General features: G+C 43.1%; 1 protein-coding gene across 1 annotated transcript in view; it reads right to left on the reverse strand.

Annotated features, from left to right (window-relative positions):
* Window positions 1-18,492, reverse strand: part of PATJ (PATJ crumbs cell polarity complex component) — a 136,906-nt gene that overhangs the window by 22,894 nt on the left and 95,520 nt on the right. Inside the window, exons 30-34 of the mRNA XM_030953798.1 lie at window positions 14,794-14,866; window positions 12,130-12,222; window positions 8,020-8,091; window positions 7,552-7,669; window positions 6,799-6,932 (exon numbers count right to left, since the gene is read on the reverse strand). Coding sequence (XP_030809658.1) covers window positions 6,799-6,932; window positions 7,552-7,669; window positions 8,020-8,091; window positions 12,130-12,222; window positions 14,794-14,866 — 490 coding nt within the window. The remainder of the gene's footprint in view (window positions 1-6,798; window positions 6,933-7,551; window positions 7,670-8,019; window positions 8,092-12,129; window positions 12,223-14,793; window positions 14,867-18,492) is intronic.

Below are 18,492 nucleotides of genomic sequence, written 5' to 3' on the forward strand. Positions count from 1 at the left end.
CACCAACCATAACCACACATTTGGTGCAGGGAATGGCGCTTCCTGCACTTCTCCTGAGGTGACAAAAATTAAACTACAGATAAAACCACGCTCTGGAAAAGATGTTTTTCTGATTTAGTTGACAAGTTGCGTTTTCCCAAGCTAACATGACACATTTCCAACTGATTTCCTACACAGCTACAAATGTTACACTAAATTAGCATTATTAAGGGTAATAACACTGCAAGGGGTTTTGCTGAGCGCAGGATCAGGGATTTATCTCTTTCCCAGGGCAAGCACAATCCTGTTGGTTATTTCCTTCTCAACTTCTTCAATACTTTGTCCAGAGTAGTCAAATTGTAAAAATTTCATTTTTTACAGCCTGGTTCCCAGATAAAAGCAGAAATCAACTGGTTGCACAGTGAGTTTCACTGGAGAATTAACCCCATGCAGGAGCCTCTCAGTAGTTCAAATAAACTCAGCTGCTGGTTACTCGCAGGCAGAGGAAATGACAACAGCAATGTTATGATCTCTGATCTTCCATTTGCAGCTCCAAATGGAATCTCCAAGATAACTTTCCAGCAAGGGAGGGTGAAGGTCAAGCCCAAGCAAAGCACCTGACACCTCAGAGGGGTTTATCTCGCGCAAATTCCTCCTTCTGGCACCGCAGGGTTTTGCCATTGCTGGCGAGCACAAACCATTAGCAGGCACCCCAAATCCTCAGGCAAACACCACTGCAGTAAAACAGGCTGCAGAATGTAAAAATCTACAACTGTGTTAATGCAGAAATGCTCCACGTTGCACGAGACCCAGAGACTGCCCTGCTCAAGGTCACAGCAAAGGGTCTGTTTCCCATTTAAGAACAAGCCCTCGCAAGAGGCGGTGTTCACTTGCCAACTTTCATAAAAAAGATTAATCCACAATATCAATATGAATATAATTTTTCATACTAAAATATAGATTTATTTTAAGGAAGTGGATAGTATTTGTATTACATTTTATAGGCCCCTATAGTTACATCTGGTCCTTATTTATTTAAATTTTATTCAGCTTGCATAATATTTTTGCTTACAGTTATATTCTCTAAGATCAGAAAAGTTAAAACCTGAAAATTCAATGGCACTATTCATTAACATTCCTTCGCTCTGCAGTCATAGACATTTGCAAGCTCTCCTTTGATTCTGAAATAATAAAACTAAGGTAATAAGATGTTTAGTGTAAAAATATATGACTTAAGTCAGAATGATAGAAAGAGCTATGTTCCTGTGAATCACATGCCAAAGCAAACCAAAGTTTTTCAAAAAGTATACATGCTCATTTTAGAGGGAATAATAAAACACAGAATGACATATTAAAACCTTAACTCTCTCACTCTCATTATTTTATTAAGTTACCAAAAAAAAAAAAAAAAAAAGAGAGTTTGCAGTGTACAGAGCATAGCACAGGTTATAAAGAATGCATGAGGTCCAGGAAGCCAAGAGCCAGGGGTTTCACCCAGCAGCAGGCAGGATCCTCCTGAAGCCCATCCTGACAGGTCCTGCTGCTTTTGGATATTGTCAGCCTCAATTTTATGCTTGATTTACATTCCTGGAAGGCAGCAGCTCCTCCAAGCGAGGCCCTGCTACGCAAGCAAGCCCTACCATCAGCTAAACCCTTGCCAAAGAGCCATCAAAGACACGATTTGCAGAACTTAGTGCCCTAATTCCCTTTTGTGACAAGCCATGTACGGAGCAGCTTGGGTTTGTCATGCTCCCGCGAGCCAGCGTCCTCCTGGAACGATGATGGATCCACCAGCTCCACCTCAGCATCACCCAGGCAGGAGGCAAAGCCATCCCTCACAATCTCAGGCTAACTGCATTTACCACCCTGCCATTAAAAAACTGCCTTCTGGTTTAGGAGTGTGGGCAGGGCTTTAGGAGGGGTTGCATTTTTGCCTCTCCCTCTGCGATACCAACCACGATTAAACACTCAGGGCTGCCATTCCCCTTTTCCATCCCATTGTTCCGTGCACTGTGTGGGGGATTTAACAGCAGCAGCATCTTACAGCCCTCATATTGCTGGGGCCTCCCCAGAGGCCAATATCCCCCTTCTCATTTGTAGTTACAAGGTGAGCACATTTCAGCAGAACGCTCTCAGTCCTAGCTGCACTGCCTGTCTGCCTGAGCAATCACTCAGATGCTCTGTCTATGCCTGATAAAGATATTTTTGCCTGGATTTAAACATAGCCGAAGTGGGGAGGGTGGGATGAAAGCTCAGCCGAGGGAGGAGCTGCTCAGTGACACAGGAGTCCCAGAGCCCTCGTGCTCAGGTAGGTCCCCACAAAGCTCAGCGCAAAGCTGAGCTCTAGGCTTGGCTTTGGAGCAGGAACAGCCTGGTTTTGGCAGCACGGAGCCCTCACAGGGTAATTAGCCCTCACAGGGTAATTATCCCTCTCAGCTCCAGGGGCAAACACCGGGGCTTGAACAGCTGCAGCTTCAAGTCACAGTTTTCCTGATTATTCCCTTGCCCTTCCTGAACAGATGGGGCTTATTCAAGGGATGACTCACCTGGACTGACAGAATTAATCTAAATATTCTTCTGTCAAACTGCCTCCCACCTCAGGAAGCTCCCAGAAAAGCCTCTGGGCTAACCCAGGTGATCAGGGAACCTTTTTGCTCCCCAGCTCTCACCAGCTCCTGTTAGCTGAGCACAGGAATATTCTGGTGTTTTTCATGTTCCAGTTCCCTGGCTTCGTGGATCACTTTATTTTACAGATGGAATACCTTAAAGTTTCTTAATTGCCTTAAAAATGCTTTTTATTAAAGTCAGCTGAAAGCCAAAGTACAAAAAGAAAATTTACCACATTCAAAGCAGACAAGCCAGTATAAAAAATCCTGCATAAGAGGTTTGATGTTGTTTACAACAAACACCACACAGCATAAAGTACATTTTTCTTCCTTTCTGTGTAAGGCTGAGATAATGACCACCCCCTACTCCACCTCCAGAGAGCCCTAAGTTACAGACCCTGCAATCTTCTCTTACACCTCTTCAGCAATTAGCTGAAGTGATTTCCAGCCCCAGCTGAGCCCCTGAGCCCTCCTCCCTCCCAGGTTCTCCAACCCTGCCTGGAGGAACATCCCCAAACCAGCCTTGAAACTGCTGCATGCCCTCTGGCATGTCTGAGTGTCTCCATCACCCAGGCAGAGTCAATAACCACCAGTAATCAACTCGACCATCACTAAATTATTCAGCTGGCAGCAGAGCAGAGCCCCCACCCTGTTTGTGCCTTAGAGCAGTGCCTCTTCCATGTGCTGCCAGGAGTCAAATCCCTGAAAATTCACTATCCTGGACGACAGAAAATCACTGCAAGTTGTTAAGTGGGCAGCACTCACCCACTCTGGGGTGATAATTTCAGAGAATCTGGGCTGGTTTGGGTTGGGAGGGACCTCAGAGCCCGTCTCATTCCATCTCCTGCCATGGGACACCTTCCACTAGGCCAGGCTGATCTAACCCTGCCCAGCACCCAGAGCCTCTCTGGACAAAGCCCTCATCCCATCTGAGTACAATTTAAAACAACAACTTGATGCCCTGTTCTCTGAGGATTTAGGATGAAAATCTCCTGGGTGTCCTGGGGAGCCTCAAACCTCATTTTGGGGATGTTTCTGAAAACATTTCTTTTTTTTTCCCCCACCCTGTTTTAAATTCTCACTCTGAGGTTACTTTTACAAGTTTGATTGGACTACAACCAAAATAAAAATCACAAACTGAAAGGCCTGTGCTTCAGCCAGCTCCACTCTGCACTTTAATTGCTTTAAAGCAGAGGCCATGTGTTGTGTTCTCTCAGGGGTACGTGGGAAGGTGAAATGAAAGTGAGTGAAGAGAAAAAAATACTTCATAAAAAATCAGCACTTAGAGGGAAATGAAATAGAGCTGCTCCAGAGCAGCCTGAAGACCAACAACATGAAGACAGCTCCCAAGGACAACCCTTCCCTGGCCATGCCTTTCCTGCAAGCACATCCTCCCAGCTCCCCAGGCAGAGCCCTGGTTCACAACACATCCCTGAAAGGGTTTGCAGCTTAAGGGCACGGACATCTCCTCACCAAAAAACATTTCACAGGGGTTAAGACATCACTTTCCACCCTCCTGAACAAATTAACCTCCCTGCTCACAGGCTGTATTTTTCAAGTCTCTACTTGGTGACTCCTGATGAGATTCCTGAGGTTATGACTTAAAAGTTGCACTCCATATTTCATTTCCAAGCGGCCTGTCCCTGGCTGCCAGATTTATTATTCCAAAAGCTGGGCCTGTACATCTTGTGCTCAAGGAAGATATAAAATATTCTGAGAGAGCTTTCCCATCCCTTGTGAGCTGCTGTTGAGTACCCTCAGCTCAGCATTTTTCGATCAAGAACATTTTAGTACAACGTGGGTGAGGCCCTTGCAGGCTTTGCCATGTCCATTTCAGACTTTACGTGTTCTGAGCAGCATTCCTGGCTTCCCCCATGCTGATAAATTCCTTCTGAGACCCCAGGAGCTGGGGTTCATGTCCTTCAGGGGTTTCTGGGCACTTCTGCTGGAGCCAATTACAGCTCATGCTAATTTCTCTGCACTGCACCAAACAGTGAATCCTGGACACAAAATTCCTGCCACACGAGACCTCCAGGAGCGATGAACTCCTCTGATCTTGCCTTTTTTAAAACACAAAAGATGTCCCTGTGTGTAACTGAGTTAAAACCAAATGACAGAGAGCAAGACACATCCATCACATCACTCAGCCCCACGGAGCTGTTTTGTTCCATTTTCTCTCTAAGCCATGAAACTCAGAGAGACAGAAACTTTCCAACAGCCCTGAGCAGTATTTGCTTTTACTGCTCATTATGTCACGTGAACTCGGTTTCAACTCTTTACAGAAGGTTTTCTGACTCCAGGGCAACAAAAAACCAAAAAAAACAAAAAAGAAATAAAAGACAGGAGGGTATCAAAGTAATTTGGAGAAGATCAGAAACACAGAAAAATGGGAGGTTCCCTGCCCATGCAGGGGGTGCAAGTGGAGGGTCTTTAAGGTTCCCAACCCAAACTCTTCCAGGACTCTGGGATCCCACCAGCTGCGGCCCTGAGCTCCAGGCTGGAGGAGAAGGGGCTGGTTTGGAGCAGGAAGAAGTGATGGAGAATCCCAGAGAGGGTCTGTGCACATGGCAAAGGACCAGGTTAGGCTGTGGTTTCCCAAAAGCACCTTGTTTCCTATGAAACACCATTTCTTGCCTTTCAATGAGCAGATTCAGAATTATAAGGAGAAACAGGGACTCATTTTGGGTAAGTCCTGTAAGCTGAGGATCTGAAAAGTGGGGAGTTGGACCTCCCTTCCTTCATGGTTTGTTACTGCACTCCAGTGCACAGACTTTTAAAATCAACTCCTAGGAGGACACTTTAATGAATAAACTAATGAAAGCATAATACTTAACCAAAACCATTTACTCCATTTAAAGACTAAAACCCTTTGCATTTTTCTCATCTGCTCTGTACAGCAGTTATTTACAATTTTCATTTATTTATATTAAAATCTCATTAAAGACACACACCATATTGGACCTGACAGACTGCCATGCATTATTTCCAAATTCCAGTTAAATGAAAAAGCAGGGAGATGACTGACACCGAGCAACTTATTTGAATTTACTCAACACTGAGGAGCTTGACAAAAAAAAAAGGGGGACTGGGGGCAAAGCTGTGCATTTCTGGGGCTGGAAAGAGTGAAAACTAACCCAGCTCCATCTCCATGGGAAACAAAGGAATTCATCCCAGCTCTACAAAACTGGAGACTGGGATAAATGGGACCAAAACCTGAATTTTTTCCAATTTCAGCTTTAATGCTGTAAAAGATCCAGCCCACACTCTGCAGCAGAAAACTTTCTTTTTCCTTTTGACTTCCTTACTTCTTTCCTTTCAATTTTTTTCCTATTTTTTTTACCCTAGAAGAAGACTGCTACATTGCAACTGTCTGTACCTGCTGACACTTTGATGCTTAATGATGCACCACTGTGATATTTTGGGCAAAACCTGCATGTACCAGAGCAGTTCCAGTGCCTGAAGAGTCTCAGTGTCAGGGAATTCAGGATAACCCAGCACAGACACCTCTGCAACACAGACTTGTTTACTGAAAGAACTGAATTTGACATTTAAAAAGTCCAATCTGGCTTCTCTTACACTGCAGCAAAGCCTCTCTCAGATGGGAAGTGGAGAGGAGACAGGAGAGCAGAGGCAGGGAGGGGTTTATGGGCTTTAGCATCACCAATTTGCTGAGCTCACGCTCGAACTGATACATTTTGATTCATCTGAAGATAATTTTTTTTTAAAAAACCAGCATATCCAGGAGGCAGATTAAGCCAAAAGACACAGCAAGCAATAAAAGATTACCTTTGGTTTACCTCTGTTCTGCAAGGGCTTTTGCTGGCAGGCAGATAAATCACAGTTTGTTTAAAGAGCTACTGAGCATTTCTGCTCTCAGGACAGAGCTGTTATCCTTGCTGAGACAGCTCCACCTCTGCAACATTAATTTCTAGTCCAGCCATTCCAGCTCCTGATTCACAATGGTTAAATAAAAGAAAACACATTTGCAGCCTCTGACCACAGCAGAAAAACTACTGCAACACCAACAATTTAAACAGGAGCACCACCTGATGCGACACAAGGCAAAATCGCCAAGTTTCTATTGGAGCTTATAGTTGGCTTGTCCTCCCTGTCTTCAGCAATTTATTAGAGCAATTACCTATTAAGGGCATTGCTATTTTCCATGTTTTCTCTGTCTCTGTCTGCAGCAAACATGATTTGAGCAGAAACTCACCAGGGGAGTGTCCTTGCCCCCGACGATGCTGAGCCCGAGGCCTGAGCGACCCTTGGAGATCTCTATGGTCATCTCCTGCCCTGGAACTATGGGACAGGTGGCTGGATCCACAGGCAGTGCAGGTGGGAAGACACCTGAGAACATCACAAGGGCAAGAAATCAGTCACACAGCGCAGCAAGAAAATGAGAACCACCAAAGGAATGGTGCGACAACAGCTAATTTGGCTTTTTTTTTTTTTTTGTTGCTCTTCACCTTCATAAAATTGAACTAGAGGGCCACTCTGAGTCACTTCTGAAGTCTCTAAACCAGAGTGACTTGAGTTCTGGGAATAAATGCTGCCAGTAAAAGCCTGTGAGGACATCTAATTCAGTTTTCACCTCTGCAATTCAGATCATGATGGAAAGGGGTATTCCTTTCAGGACAGGTAAAGCTATATTCCAGCACCATGGAATGAACAGCATGTCCCAAATTGCCTTTCCTTCTATTTCAATCAAAAACAAGATCATCTCTGCATGTACAAGTCAAGAAAAACAAGTGAAGACACCTCCAAAAATTGTAACCTCCATCTCCTCTCAAAAATCGTGACAGGAGAGAAAAACACAAACACGTTATAAAATGACTGAGAATAGGCCATTGGATGCTCAAAGAAACAAAACTTCAGCAGAAGTTATCTGGAAAACAAAATGAAAACACTCATTTTGGGTTAGGGTAGTAAAGACACAGGATATTGTGGCAAAATGCCTGGTTCCTACCACGGCTGGTGGCTTCTGGCTCTGGAGGAAGGTGAGGAGCTGCTGGCTCCAGGGGGGACTCCTGGCAGCTCCCTGGGGCTGCCGTGGAAGATTTGGGCTGTTTGATCTGGCTGAGGACCTAAAGGCAAAGCAGAAGCAAGAGAGATCAGTCATAGCCACCGTGACGTGGTGAGGTCACTGTCATCAGCTGTTGATCATTGTGCTCACCAAATCCTCCAAATCAACAGGAGGAAAAGCAATTCCCACACATTTACAGAGTAGCCAGCCATTTTTTACATTTCCATCAATAAAATTATTTTAATGTCTTCCCAGTTAATCCCTTCCCCCCAAGAATCACTCAGTCTTTAACCAAACCAAGCCCTCAGAACGCTCCCTTGCTGGTTAACATGAAGACACACACATTTTCCGGGACACACATTTTCCTGGACACACATTTTCCTGGACACACATTTTCCTGGACACACATACATTTTCTGGGAGCTGCTCCTCTGCCTCCTGCTCATCTGCCACCACTGGTGTGTCAGCCTTACACTTCACATCCTAAAAAGTCACAAAAAAAGAAAACAAGATGTATTGGAAGTGTCTCATTAGCTTCAATAAAATACCCTCCAAAACTCAGGATGATGATTCTAGGGAAATCCAGTGATGTTTTGGAGGGACAGGACACAGGGAATGGCTTCCCGAGGGTGGGGTTGGATGGGATATTGGGAAGGAATTCCTGGCTGGGCTGGAATTCCCAGAGCAGCTGTGGCTGCCCCTGGCAGTGTCCAAGGCCAGGCTGGAGCCCCTGGGGCAGGGGAAGGTGTCCCTGCCATGGCAGGGGTGGAACAGGATGGAATTTAAGGTCTCTCCCAACCCAAACCAGTCCGGTATTCCAGGATTTCTCATTAAATCCATTTGTACCACCAAGCAAAGCCCAAACCTTAAATGAGGCAAAGCTGCTGTGAGCCCAGGGAGTATCAGGAGTTAGTTATTAAAATATCAGGAGTTATTAAAATCCCAGCCCTCAGCTCTGAGGGCATGCAGCGCACAGCAGGGATTTTTGGGGAGGAGATTATCACACATGCTCTGGAATGACTGGGACAGCAATTCCCAGGCTGTGTGCAGGGACCCCTCAGTGCCCACTGCAGGAAGGGGCTCCCAGTCATCTGCTCTCTCCTCCCCCTCGTTTTCTGGCTCTCCTAAACAAAGCAACTGCTTCAAATGCATCCTCCAGTCCCATTAAAAAGATCTCCAGCAATGGTACTTCAATCACTGGCTCCACTCGTAGCCTAATTTATTTCTCTGCCTTTGCAATACACAAAAATATATTTTATATCCTACTTTTACAACTGTTTCCAGACAGGTACAGTGCCCTCCCTTGTTAGCTCTTCACTTTGATCCAAGCAATAGTTATTTTTCTTATCCCATATTAAAACCCCCTGATCAACAGCCTAGCTTGCAGGAAAACTAAGTACCGACCTCCAGAGATTACCTCAAACCTTTTTCAAACATTCAAAAGTTACTCTGCGTCTCAGAAAGAATTTCTAATTAAGATGACAATTTCTACATTAAAAAAAGGTAAACAGAATTGTTTCAGCTTGGAAGTGCTGGCCTTGTTTGTTGGAATTTCATTATGCTAAAAGATTCCAACCCCCACAGGATCTTTTTTTTCCCCTTGAATTTTTCTCCAAGCTTGCTGTAACTCTACAACTGCAACTATTATCCAAAAGGATAACAGGAAAAAAAGATAAAGGGGTGATCTCATTGTATTATCAGAGGTGTCAGGGGAGGAATGGAAGACTGCTCTGTCATTTTCTGAGAGATTGTTTTAATGAGTAATGAATAATTACTTCATACTTCCCTTGTTCATTGTGATATGTGACTAAAATCTGAAGCTTCATCGTGCACCACCAAGCAAGCACCAGGCACCACCTTCACATCTCCCTGATCTTTTAACTGTGCGAGAGGAACCTGAACAAAATGAGCACCAAATACACTCAGCGTTTGTCAGAAGCCTGCAGCCCCACTGGCTTAATCAAATTCAACCCCTCAGCTCCATCCAAAAGCACTTTCACACAGCCCCTCCTCTTTGCCAGGGTTTCAAGGATTTGTTTTCTCTATGTTGTGATTCAGATTGTTGTTCCAAGCTCAAACCTTTAAAGGCAAATGAATCCATTCTCACAAGCCATTTTCACTTTGTCAGATTAAATCTTCCAAGAGCATCTCAAAGCCCCCTCCACCAATTCTTTTCCAAGCACACCTTATAGAAAATCAGATTTTTTTCAACCCAGGACCTTCCAGGAGGCCACCTAAACCCCAGCTAACAAACACACAGACTGTGCCCAACACTTCCACTGGCTCCAGCTCAGAAACAAAGTTGTTTTCCTTCCCCCTTCTTATCATCCAAGCCCACAATGATGTCCATTATAGAACTTTATAGCTTTTAAAGTGATGAAGTGACAACAAAGAGTATGTTGTGAGAGACTGACAAATTTATCAGCAACAGATGAACAGAGAACGATGTGAATTTTTTAACTTTCCTTTTATTACAGCTGTCACTTGGTGAGACATCCTGCCCATGCTTTGAGCTGTACATGCTTGTGGAAGATCTCTGCTGATAAGCACATACTTTTTATTTACTCAGTGAACTTGATCTTACTTGTTGACTTTCACATTCCTGATTTCTCCTGACATGTTTCTGACAAATTCAGTAACAATGGTGAAGTAGCACTGAGGCTCTGGTAGCAGCACCATGCTGGGAAAAACAAGACACTGTTTTCTTTTGCTTCACTAGAAGACTGCAAGACAGATCCCCCTTCCCAAAAACACCAATTTCTGTTGTGCTGCACTGCAGAGTCAAAGTCTTAAAGCCAGTTGATAAAAAACCCTCTCCCCTTTGGGCCAGAACCATCAGCACACTCTCAAAACTCAGACCCACTCAGAAATATTCCCCATGCAGTTTTAAAACCCTGATGGTAAGAACACCCTGAAATTATTAAACTGGCTTCTGCCATTATTTTTCATCCATTAATTCCTCTAAACCAAGGGCTGGCCCAACTAAAGGCATTGTGGAAAGAGCAGTTGGGTCTGCAGGAATTCCAACACTTTTCTAAGTGCAGGCCTTTGCCTTCTCTTACCTCTCTGCCATTGCTGTTTGGGACAACTCTTTTTCTTTCTTTTTACCTTTCAACCTGTGCCCTCTGGCTCCACAGTTCCCTTCTTTCTTGCTGCCAATATATTTTGGGTTTCCTGTCGTTCCAGAGGCATCTTCCCTCCACACCTAGCTTGGACTGCTGCCATTTCTTTCTCCCATTAAATTCAGCCCTCCTCTAACACCACTCAAAGAGCTGCACAGCACCGTGGCCCACACCAAAAGTTCACTTTTGAGTAACATATTTTGGGTGTTTTTATCTGCTTCAGTCTTTGAGCAATTTCTCCTATTACCTTGCAATCTCTCTACAATTTCTTGCCAAGTTGAGCAAGAATTCCAATAAAACCAGGTGAGTGACACCTGCAAATACATCCAGGGAAAACCTGATTCCTTCATATTCCAGCCCATCAGAGGAATCTGCACTGGGCTACCAAACAGAAACAACTCAACCTTTTAGTGGTCCATTAGGGACATAAATCAATCCATGGCTGATTAATTCTGATGCCTGAATAGCACATAACACTTCCTAACTCCTGGAATTTGCAGACTCATTAATTAAACACTTACTAGCTGCAGAGCATTATGTACATTCAATTTATATCTGCAAACCCCAAGACACTCCTTGCAAGAGACATGATGGAGCAGGAAGAAGACATCTAAGAGGAAAAATATCCAGAAATGCCAAGTTTCCTTAGCTGAGGACACACAGCAAGTCCTGCACTCCTTGAAACTGGAGCAGGCAGCAAAAACTCTCTCAGCAAATCCTGAGGTACCCCCAGCTTACTCATGTTTACTGTTTCTCATTTTAAATCTTTAACACAGTGTCCAAAAAGAAGAAATCAGAGCTGCACCCTGAAGGACTTTCAGATTCCTGATAATGCATGATCCTGACCTATCAAACAACAAAAACCCCCATCTGTGCCAATGAGAAGTTCAGTATTTATTACAGTGCACACTGACAGAACCACATTAAAGCACAAGTTATGGCCTTAATGCAGAAATCACTGAGAGCAGCTCTAGAGCTGTGCTATTCAGGAGGCAAGACGAGATTATGATAATAGACATCTTAGCCTTAGAATTTATGAAGCTATGAATATAAATGAGAATATGATTTACAGACCAGGCTTTTTCTAAAGTTTGTCACACATGGATGGCAGGAGTGGAAACACAATCCCCTCACTCACCAAGAACCCCCCCAAGAGAGGGCCCAAATGCTACATGGAAACTCTTATCTTGGTATTTTAACAAGTTTTACTGAGTGCTCAGTTCATGAAAACAGGCTGGGTACATAAAGCTGAGTTTGATTCTGCTTTTACATGTACTGGAGATTATTTGACAAAAGTGCTGCAACACTCCAATAAAAAGGCAGAGAGAACCAACCAAGCCCAGTGAGCCTCCACATTCTGAACTCTAATCAACATTAAATATTGCCTCAAGTCACTCACAGCTTTGCTGGACTCCTCATCAGTCAAGCTTTTCATGACAACTTCCAAACTTGGGTCTTCCTCACCTCCTGCAGGTTCGGTGCCAGAGTGGTCCTGGAGAAAGGATTGACAACAGCTTTAAAACAGAGCTCTGGGCCCCAGAACAGCTAAACAGAAAAATTAGACAGTTTTCCCCTTTTCTGTTGTATCTTTTAGACAAGGGGCAGCATGACAAAGTAGAAAGATCCACAATTAAAACCTCCCAGTGTCAGGGGATGAATGAGGGATGTAACTCTGGGAAGGCAGACCTTGGTCCCGCTTGGCTGACAAAAAACACCACAAAATATTCCCACAACTGCCCTTAGGGGTAGCTCCAAAGGCCAGACTAATCCCTGCCAGCTGTGAAAGCTGTGGACTTGGTAAGAAGAGCTTTTCTCCACACCTCTGCCCCATGCTCAGCACGTTAAAGGAGTCCCAGTTTCCTTCTGAGCAGCTTGGGAAAATCATGGAACGGTTTGGGTGGGAAGGGACCTTAAAACCCATCCAGGGCCAACCCCTGCCATGGCAGGGACACCTCCCACTGTCCCAGGGTGTCCAGCCTGGCCTTGGGCACTGCCAGGGATCCAGGGGCAGCCACAGCTGCTCTGGGAATTCCAGACCAGCCAGGAATTCCCAATATCCCTGCCCTCTGGCAGTGGGAGCCATTCCCTGTGTCCTGTCCCTCCAGGCCTTGTCCCCAGTCCCTCTCCATCTCTCCTGGAGCCCCTTCAGGCCCTGGCAGGGGCTCTGAGCTCTGCCTGGATCCTTCTCCTCTCCAGGTGAGCACCCCCAGCTCTCCCAGCCTGGCTCCAGCCCTGCAGCAGCTCTGTGGCCTCCCTTGGACTCTTTAGGCCTAGAAACAAAACTATTTCTGAATTTTCATTAGGCATTTTACATTTAAGTAAGTGTAAACTCAAATGTCTCGGCCACCACTTGGGAGGACAAAGCACCTCTGTTCACTGTTGCAAAAAAATACCTCATTCTGTGCCTTTCTGGTGACTGAAACTTCTAAAAACATACTTTACAGCAATTAATATTTAATAGACTCTGTTTCTGGTGGCTTGCCCACAGTATCACAGCACAACACAAGACCCTGATTTAAGGTGCATTTACTGTTTATCACTTCTCATGTAACACAGACAAAGAGATAAGCTGCAGATAAAGAGATAAGGTAAAGATCAAGGGATGAGCTGAAGAAAACTAACACAGTAATCCATGGTAACTATGGCACCCTGATATTCCATTCCACAGCCAGGCTGTTTAATGTGATCTGACAAGTTACATGTAGGGTGCATGTAAGACACAATGTTAAATATTTATGTGGTATTTCAAAGATATTTGAAGATATCATTTCAAGATATAAGGCTATTTTTTTCTTTATTTAAAGAGAGGAAGAGCTGCCAAAGAAAGCAATGTAAACTTCTGTATAACATCACCATATTTGGTCATGTTGATTTTATATAATAAAAAGATACCAGCTAGAAGTAAAAACCTGTATTTACTTATAAAACAAACATAATGTCAATAGTCAGAACTTGCCATTAATGCATGAAACTCAACCCACAAGCATCTACTTCTAAAGGCAAACAGAGACACACTTGGGTAGAGTCTAATTACAGCCAGTTGACCAGAATGTGCCTAAACAAAGCTTTGTGCTTCCTCCTGAAGGCACAAGTATTAAACAAAGCTGGGAACAAATGCAGGTATTAAAGATAAAATGAACTCTGTGAATTGTTGAGTAATTTATAAAGCACCAGCTGCACCTGGGATGTGCTGCTGGTGTGGGGGAGTGAAGGAAAAGCCAAAGCTTTGTCCCCAAATGACTGAGATCCAAAAAAACATGAGCAGTTCTTGCTCTGTGCAGCACCAGGCCTGCAAGGAGCAGCCACCAGAGGTAAGAGAATCTGGAAAACAACAGCAAGAGGGCAAACAGGAGATGGATGCATCCAGCCTTACCTCCCGTGGCCCCTGCTGAGGGATCCCAGCCCCGCTCATGGAAATACCAGGAGTTCAATGCACACGGATTTATTGAGGCAAGACCAAACCCCAATTGAATTACAAAACATCTTTTGCTTTATTAGCTCAGATAGAAACAGAATTAAAAAGCAGCAGCGAGGCTAACCGTGTAGTTTATCTGGAAAATTTAGTTACACCGCATTGAGATGTCAAAATGATAACGAGTGTGGTGGCTGCAGGGATTCCTGGTGCACAGGGGAGCAATCAGCCTGCACCGGGGCTGAGGGAGCAACAAAAATCATAGAAAACACTGGCAACATCACCACACTGAGATTGTTTTTGCATTTAGGATTACTCCAGGCAGAACTGCCTCAGCACAACCAGCTGAAAGAGGAGCAGGACAAGGCTTAAATTTGGCAAGATTTTAGTTTGGAGCCTCCTCTTCCTCCTGTACAGCAGTGCCCTGTTTAAGAGCTGCTGTTAATGCCACGCAGGTCTGTCAGGAACAACCAGATCAATAAAAAAGAGACAGGGCAAAATAAGCCTATTAGGCCAAGTCTCTACCCAATGCATTTTTACGACCCCGGGTTTAATTACACAAGGTGCTCAAACTTATCAGGAGCTGCTAATTATGATTAATCTATCCAATTTAGCAGTCTCTAATTAAAAACAACAGCCCACAAACCTTACCTCAATGGCAGAGTGGGAGCCTGAAGGCAGTGGGAAGGGAGTGACAGCCATCTGGTTGACTGCATCTTCACTTCTGCACAACACAGCAAACAAAACACCACGTTACACACCAAACCAGGGTGGGCAAACTCTTCCTTGGAGTTGGTTCTGCCCATTAAAAAAACACCCTCAACACCATGCCAACTGTTTTTTATCATTTCTCTGGTTCCTTGCTCCCCAGCAGATCCCTGCATGGGAGCAGAGGAGGCTCATCTGGGACACACTGACATCCTGTCCTTTGGAAATCTCATTTTGTGTGGATTATCAGAGGATGCAGTTGGAGTTTATGGTCCCCACACATCCATAGATGAGCTCACACTTAGTTAGCCCCTTTTAATGGTCTCTACATCTGTAAACTGCTTGTTTATAGTTTCACATTCACATTACTGAAATACCTGTTTTAATGTAACAGATTGCTTTTTCTTTTTTTGTTCATTGTTGCTGCAGTCTTCTAAAAGCTTCAGTGTAAAAACTTGGAAAAGATTTTATAAAATGCAGGGAGAAGAGAAGATGAACACTGATTCTCCCTACTTATAAAGTGAGTTGTTTTTCCAAAATGCTTATGATGTATGGCATCTTTTTCTCTCGCTTTAAAACGCCTCTGAAGTTGACATCTGATTAATTTGTTTTTTGTATTTAACAGCATTCTGCCTTGCTGAAGTTTTTCCTCAACTGCCATTTAAACTGATTTGTTTTCTGGAATTAGCTCTGTGGTTTTTTGGCCTCTATAAAACAAAACCAGGTAACAGATTACTTCAGTGGTACCATTTAAGGCAAATCACAGAATCACAGAATGGTTTGGGTTGGAAGGGACCTTAAAACCCATCCAGTGCCACCCCCTGCCATGGCAGGGACACTTTCCACTGTCCCAGGGTGCTCCAGCCTGGCCTTGGGCATTTCCAGGGATCCAGGGGCAGCCACAGCTGCTCTGGGCACCCTGTGCCAGGGCCTGCCCAATCTCCCAGGGAGGAATTTCTTCCCAAAATCCAACCTAAATCTACCCCAGCCAGGTTACAGCCATTCCCCCCTGTCCTCTCACTTTGTGCCTTTTCACAAAGTCCCTTCTCCAGCCTTTTTGCAGGAGGGATCTGTGATGCTGCTGCTGCACAGGTACAGTTCTTAGACGAAGGGAAGTGACTTCTCCTGGCTCTTCCAGGTTTGATTTTCTCCCTGCTTCACTCCATGTTACTGTGGCATGAGCAGAATCTCTTCCTCTTTAATTTCTGGGATAAACTATTAGACTATTATGTGTTTTAAACACATTTTATAGAAGTGCCTGAAAGAAAAAGTCTCATTTTCCCCCTGAAGGGTTAAAAGACACGGAGCTAGCATGTTCTGATCCCTGAGAAATAACTCTGTGAATCAACAGCTCCGAGCACAGCCGCAATGGGAGTCACAGGCATCTGAGATGATAAATCCTGCAGGCAAAGGTTGGGGAATTCATTTCCTTATCTGCAAGCTCACAGCCACAGCATCCAAAGGAGCTGGCTGGGTGCTCCCAGAGCTGTCCTGGCTCCCAGCCTCTGCTGCTCAGAGCCCTGCAGGAGGGAGAGCCCAGCCTGGGAGCGGCTCCTGCTGCACACACAGGGCCAGGACAGGCACCCAGCCCTGAATTCCATCAGCATTTCACAATTCCCAAGCGCATCTCACCCCACAGGGCATATTGGGCAAGGATGTTTTCCCTGCTCTTATCTTGGTGAGACATCCATCGCCTTATGCTCGGTGCTTTTCTAACCTACAGGAGTAAATCACCCTGTGATTTTGTGATTTTGCCTTGACTGCAGAGCTTTTCCTGACAATAGTTTATGTGAAGTACAATCAGCACGAAAACCAACCCCGCTCTGCAGCTCACAACGCAGGCTGCATGCTGTGCAATTAGGAGCAAACATTGAAATAAAGATAGATAGATATATATAGATATAGAGATATAAATAAAAAGAATATATATAAACCATATTAAATTACATATTAAAATATAAATAGACAAAATATAAAATTATAGAAACATATAATTATAGAAAATTATATAAATATAGAAAATTATATAAATTAATAAAAAGTGATCTATAAAGAATATATACATATATTTTGTATATATATTCTATATTTAAAATATAAATAAATATATATTTATATATTTACTTATTTATCTATATTTCAATATAAATAAAAAAGTAAATAAATACATTACTATATATAATGTTATATGTATAATATTATATATAATGCTATATATATATTTATATATAATATTACATATATAAAAATTACTTTTTTTTCTTTTTTTTTTTGGTAAGAAATACCCTAAAAATTGCTAGACAGAAGCTTCATGACAAACTGGGGTATAATTAATTATCCTAACTAGTTTTCACTTCATATACAAACACTTTTGTAATTTTTTTACACCAGTCAGGAAAAAATATCTTTATGCAGCTTTAAGTGGATGGCCAGTTTTATTCCAAGCAATAAAAAACACTTATGGTAATTCCCCTGGGAAAAAAAAATGCAGAAACCTAAAAAACCCCAAGGTTACACAGTGTCACAACTTGTAATCTCCCCCTGCTAGGACTTGTACATATTTAAATACTTTAATGCTTCAAAGGAGAATGCTTCAAAGCAGAATCAAAGTGGGAATATATTTTAAAGTGACAGATCTAATAATAAATTGCTGTTTCTGCTCTCCACTTCCACAAGTGTCCTCAACTAAAATGTGAATTTATTTACGACTAAAAAGAGCAATCATTTTCTTTTGATGCAGGGGCAGACATCTTAGAAGTCTGAACATCACATTCAAATTACAGTGATTGCAGATGAACACTCCACATATTTGCCAACAGTTGCTCCAGAACCACCTCCAAAAAAAGCTGCTCCCAATTGCTGTTGCTCAATCCTGCTTGGGGTTAAGGCACCTAAACCTTCACACTCAAGAGAAAGTCTCAATTCCTTACTACATTTTACCTCTTTCCAGTCTAAACAGGGCCCCTGGACATTCCTCATCCTGTCCTGTAGACCAAAAAAATAAAACTCCTAATGTTCTGCATATTTGCAGCTGAAGCAAAGGCAAATACCTTTATTACTGACTTAAATACCACAAAAACTTGGTACAAAAGAAGCCTGAAGAGAGCCACAGGCAAAGATAAATCCAAAGGGAGCACCCAGGAAGGTGCAGGAAGGAATGAAGGGAAGCTGAAGTTGGGTGCTGAAAATGTATATGTAAATAATAGTGTAAAAAATGCAATAATAGTGCAAATAAATGTAGAACAAGGGAATAAATGTTTCCTCTGCAAGGTGACACCAGGACATAAAGAATGGCAGACTACTGAAGGTTTATAAATGCATATGTAAATAATAGTGTAAATAAATGCAATAATAGTGTAAATAAATGTAGAACAAGGGAATAAATGTTTTCTCCATAAGATGACACCAGGACATAAAGTCTTGCAGATTATTGAAAGCTTATAAATGTATATGCAAATAACAGTGTAAATAAATGCAATAATAGTGTAAAATGTAATAGTGTAAATGTAGAACAAGGGAATAAATGTTTCTTCCATAAAGTGACGTCAGGACATAAAGTCTTGCAGATTATTCAAAGCTTATAAATGTATATGCAAATAATTGTGTAAATAAATGCAATAATAGTGTAAATAAATGTAGAAC

This window comes from Camarhynchus parvulus, chromosome 8 (genome assembly GCF_901933205.1).
Source record: "Camarhynchus parvulus chromosome 8, STF_HiC, whole genome shotgun sequence".
Taxonomy (NCBI): Eukaryota; Metazoa; Chordata; class Aves; order Passeriformes; family Thraupidae; genus Camarhynchus; species Camarhynchus parvulus.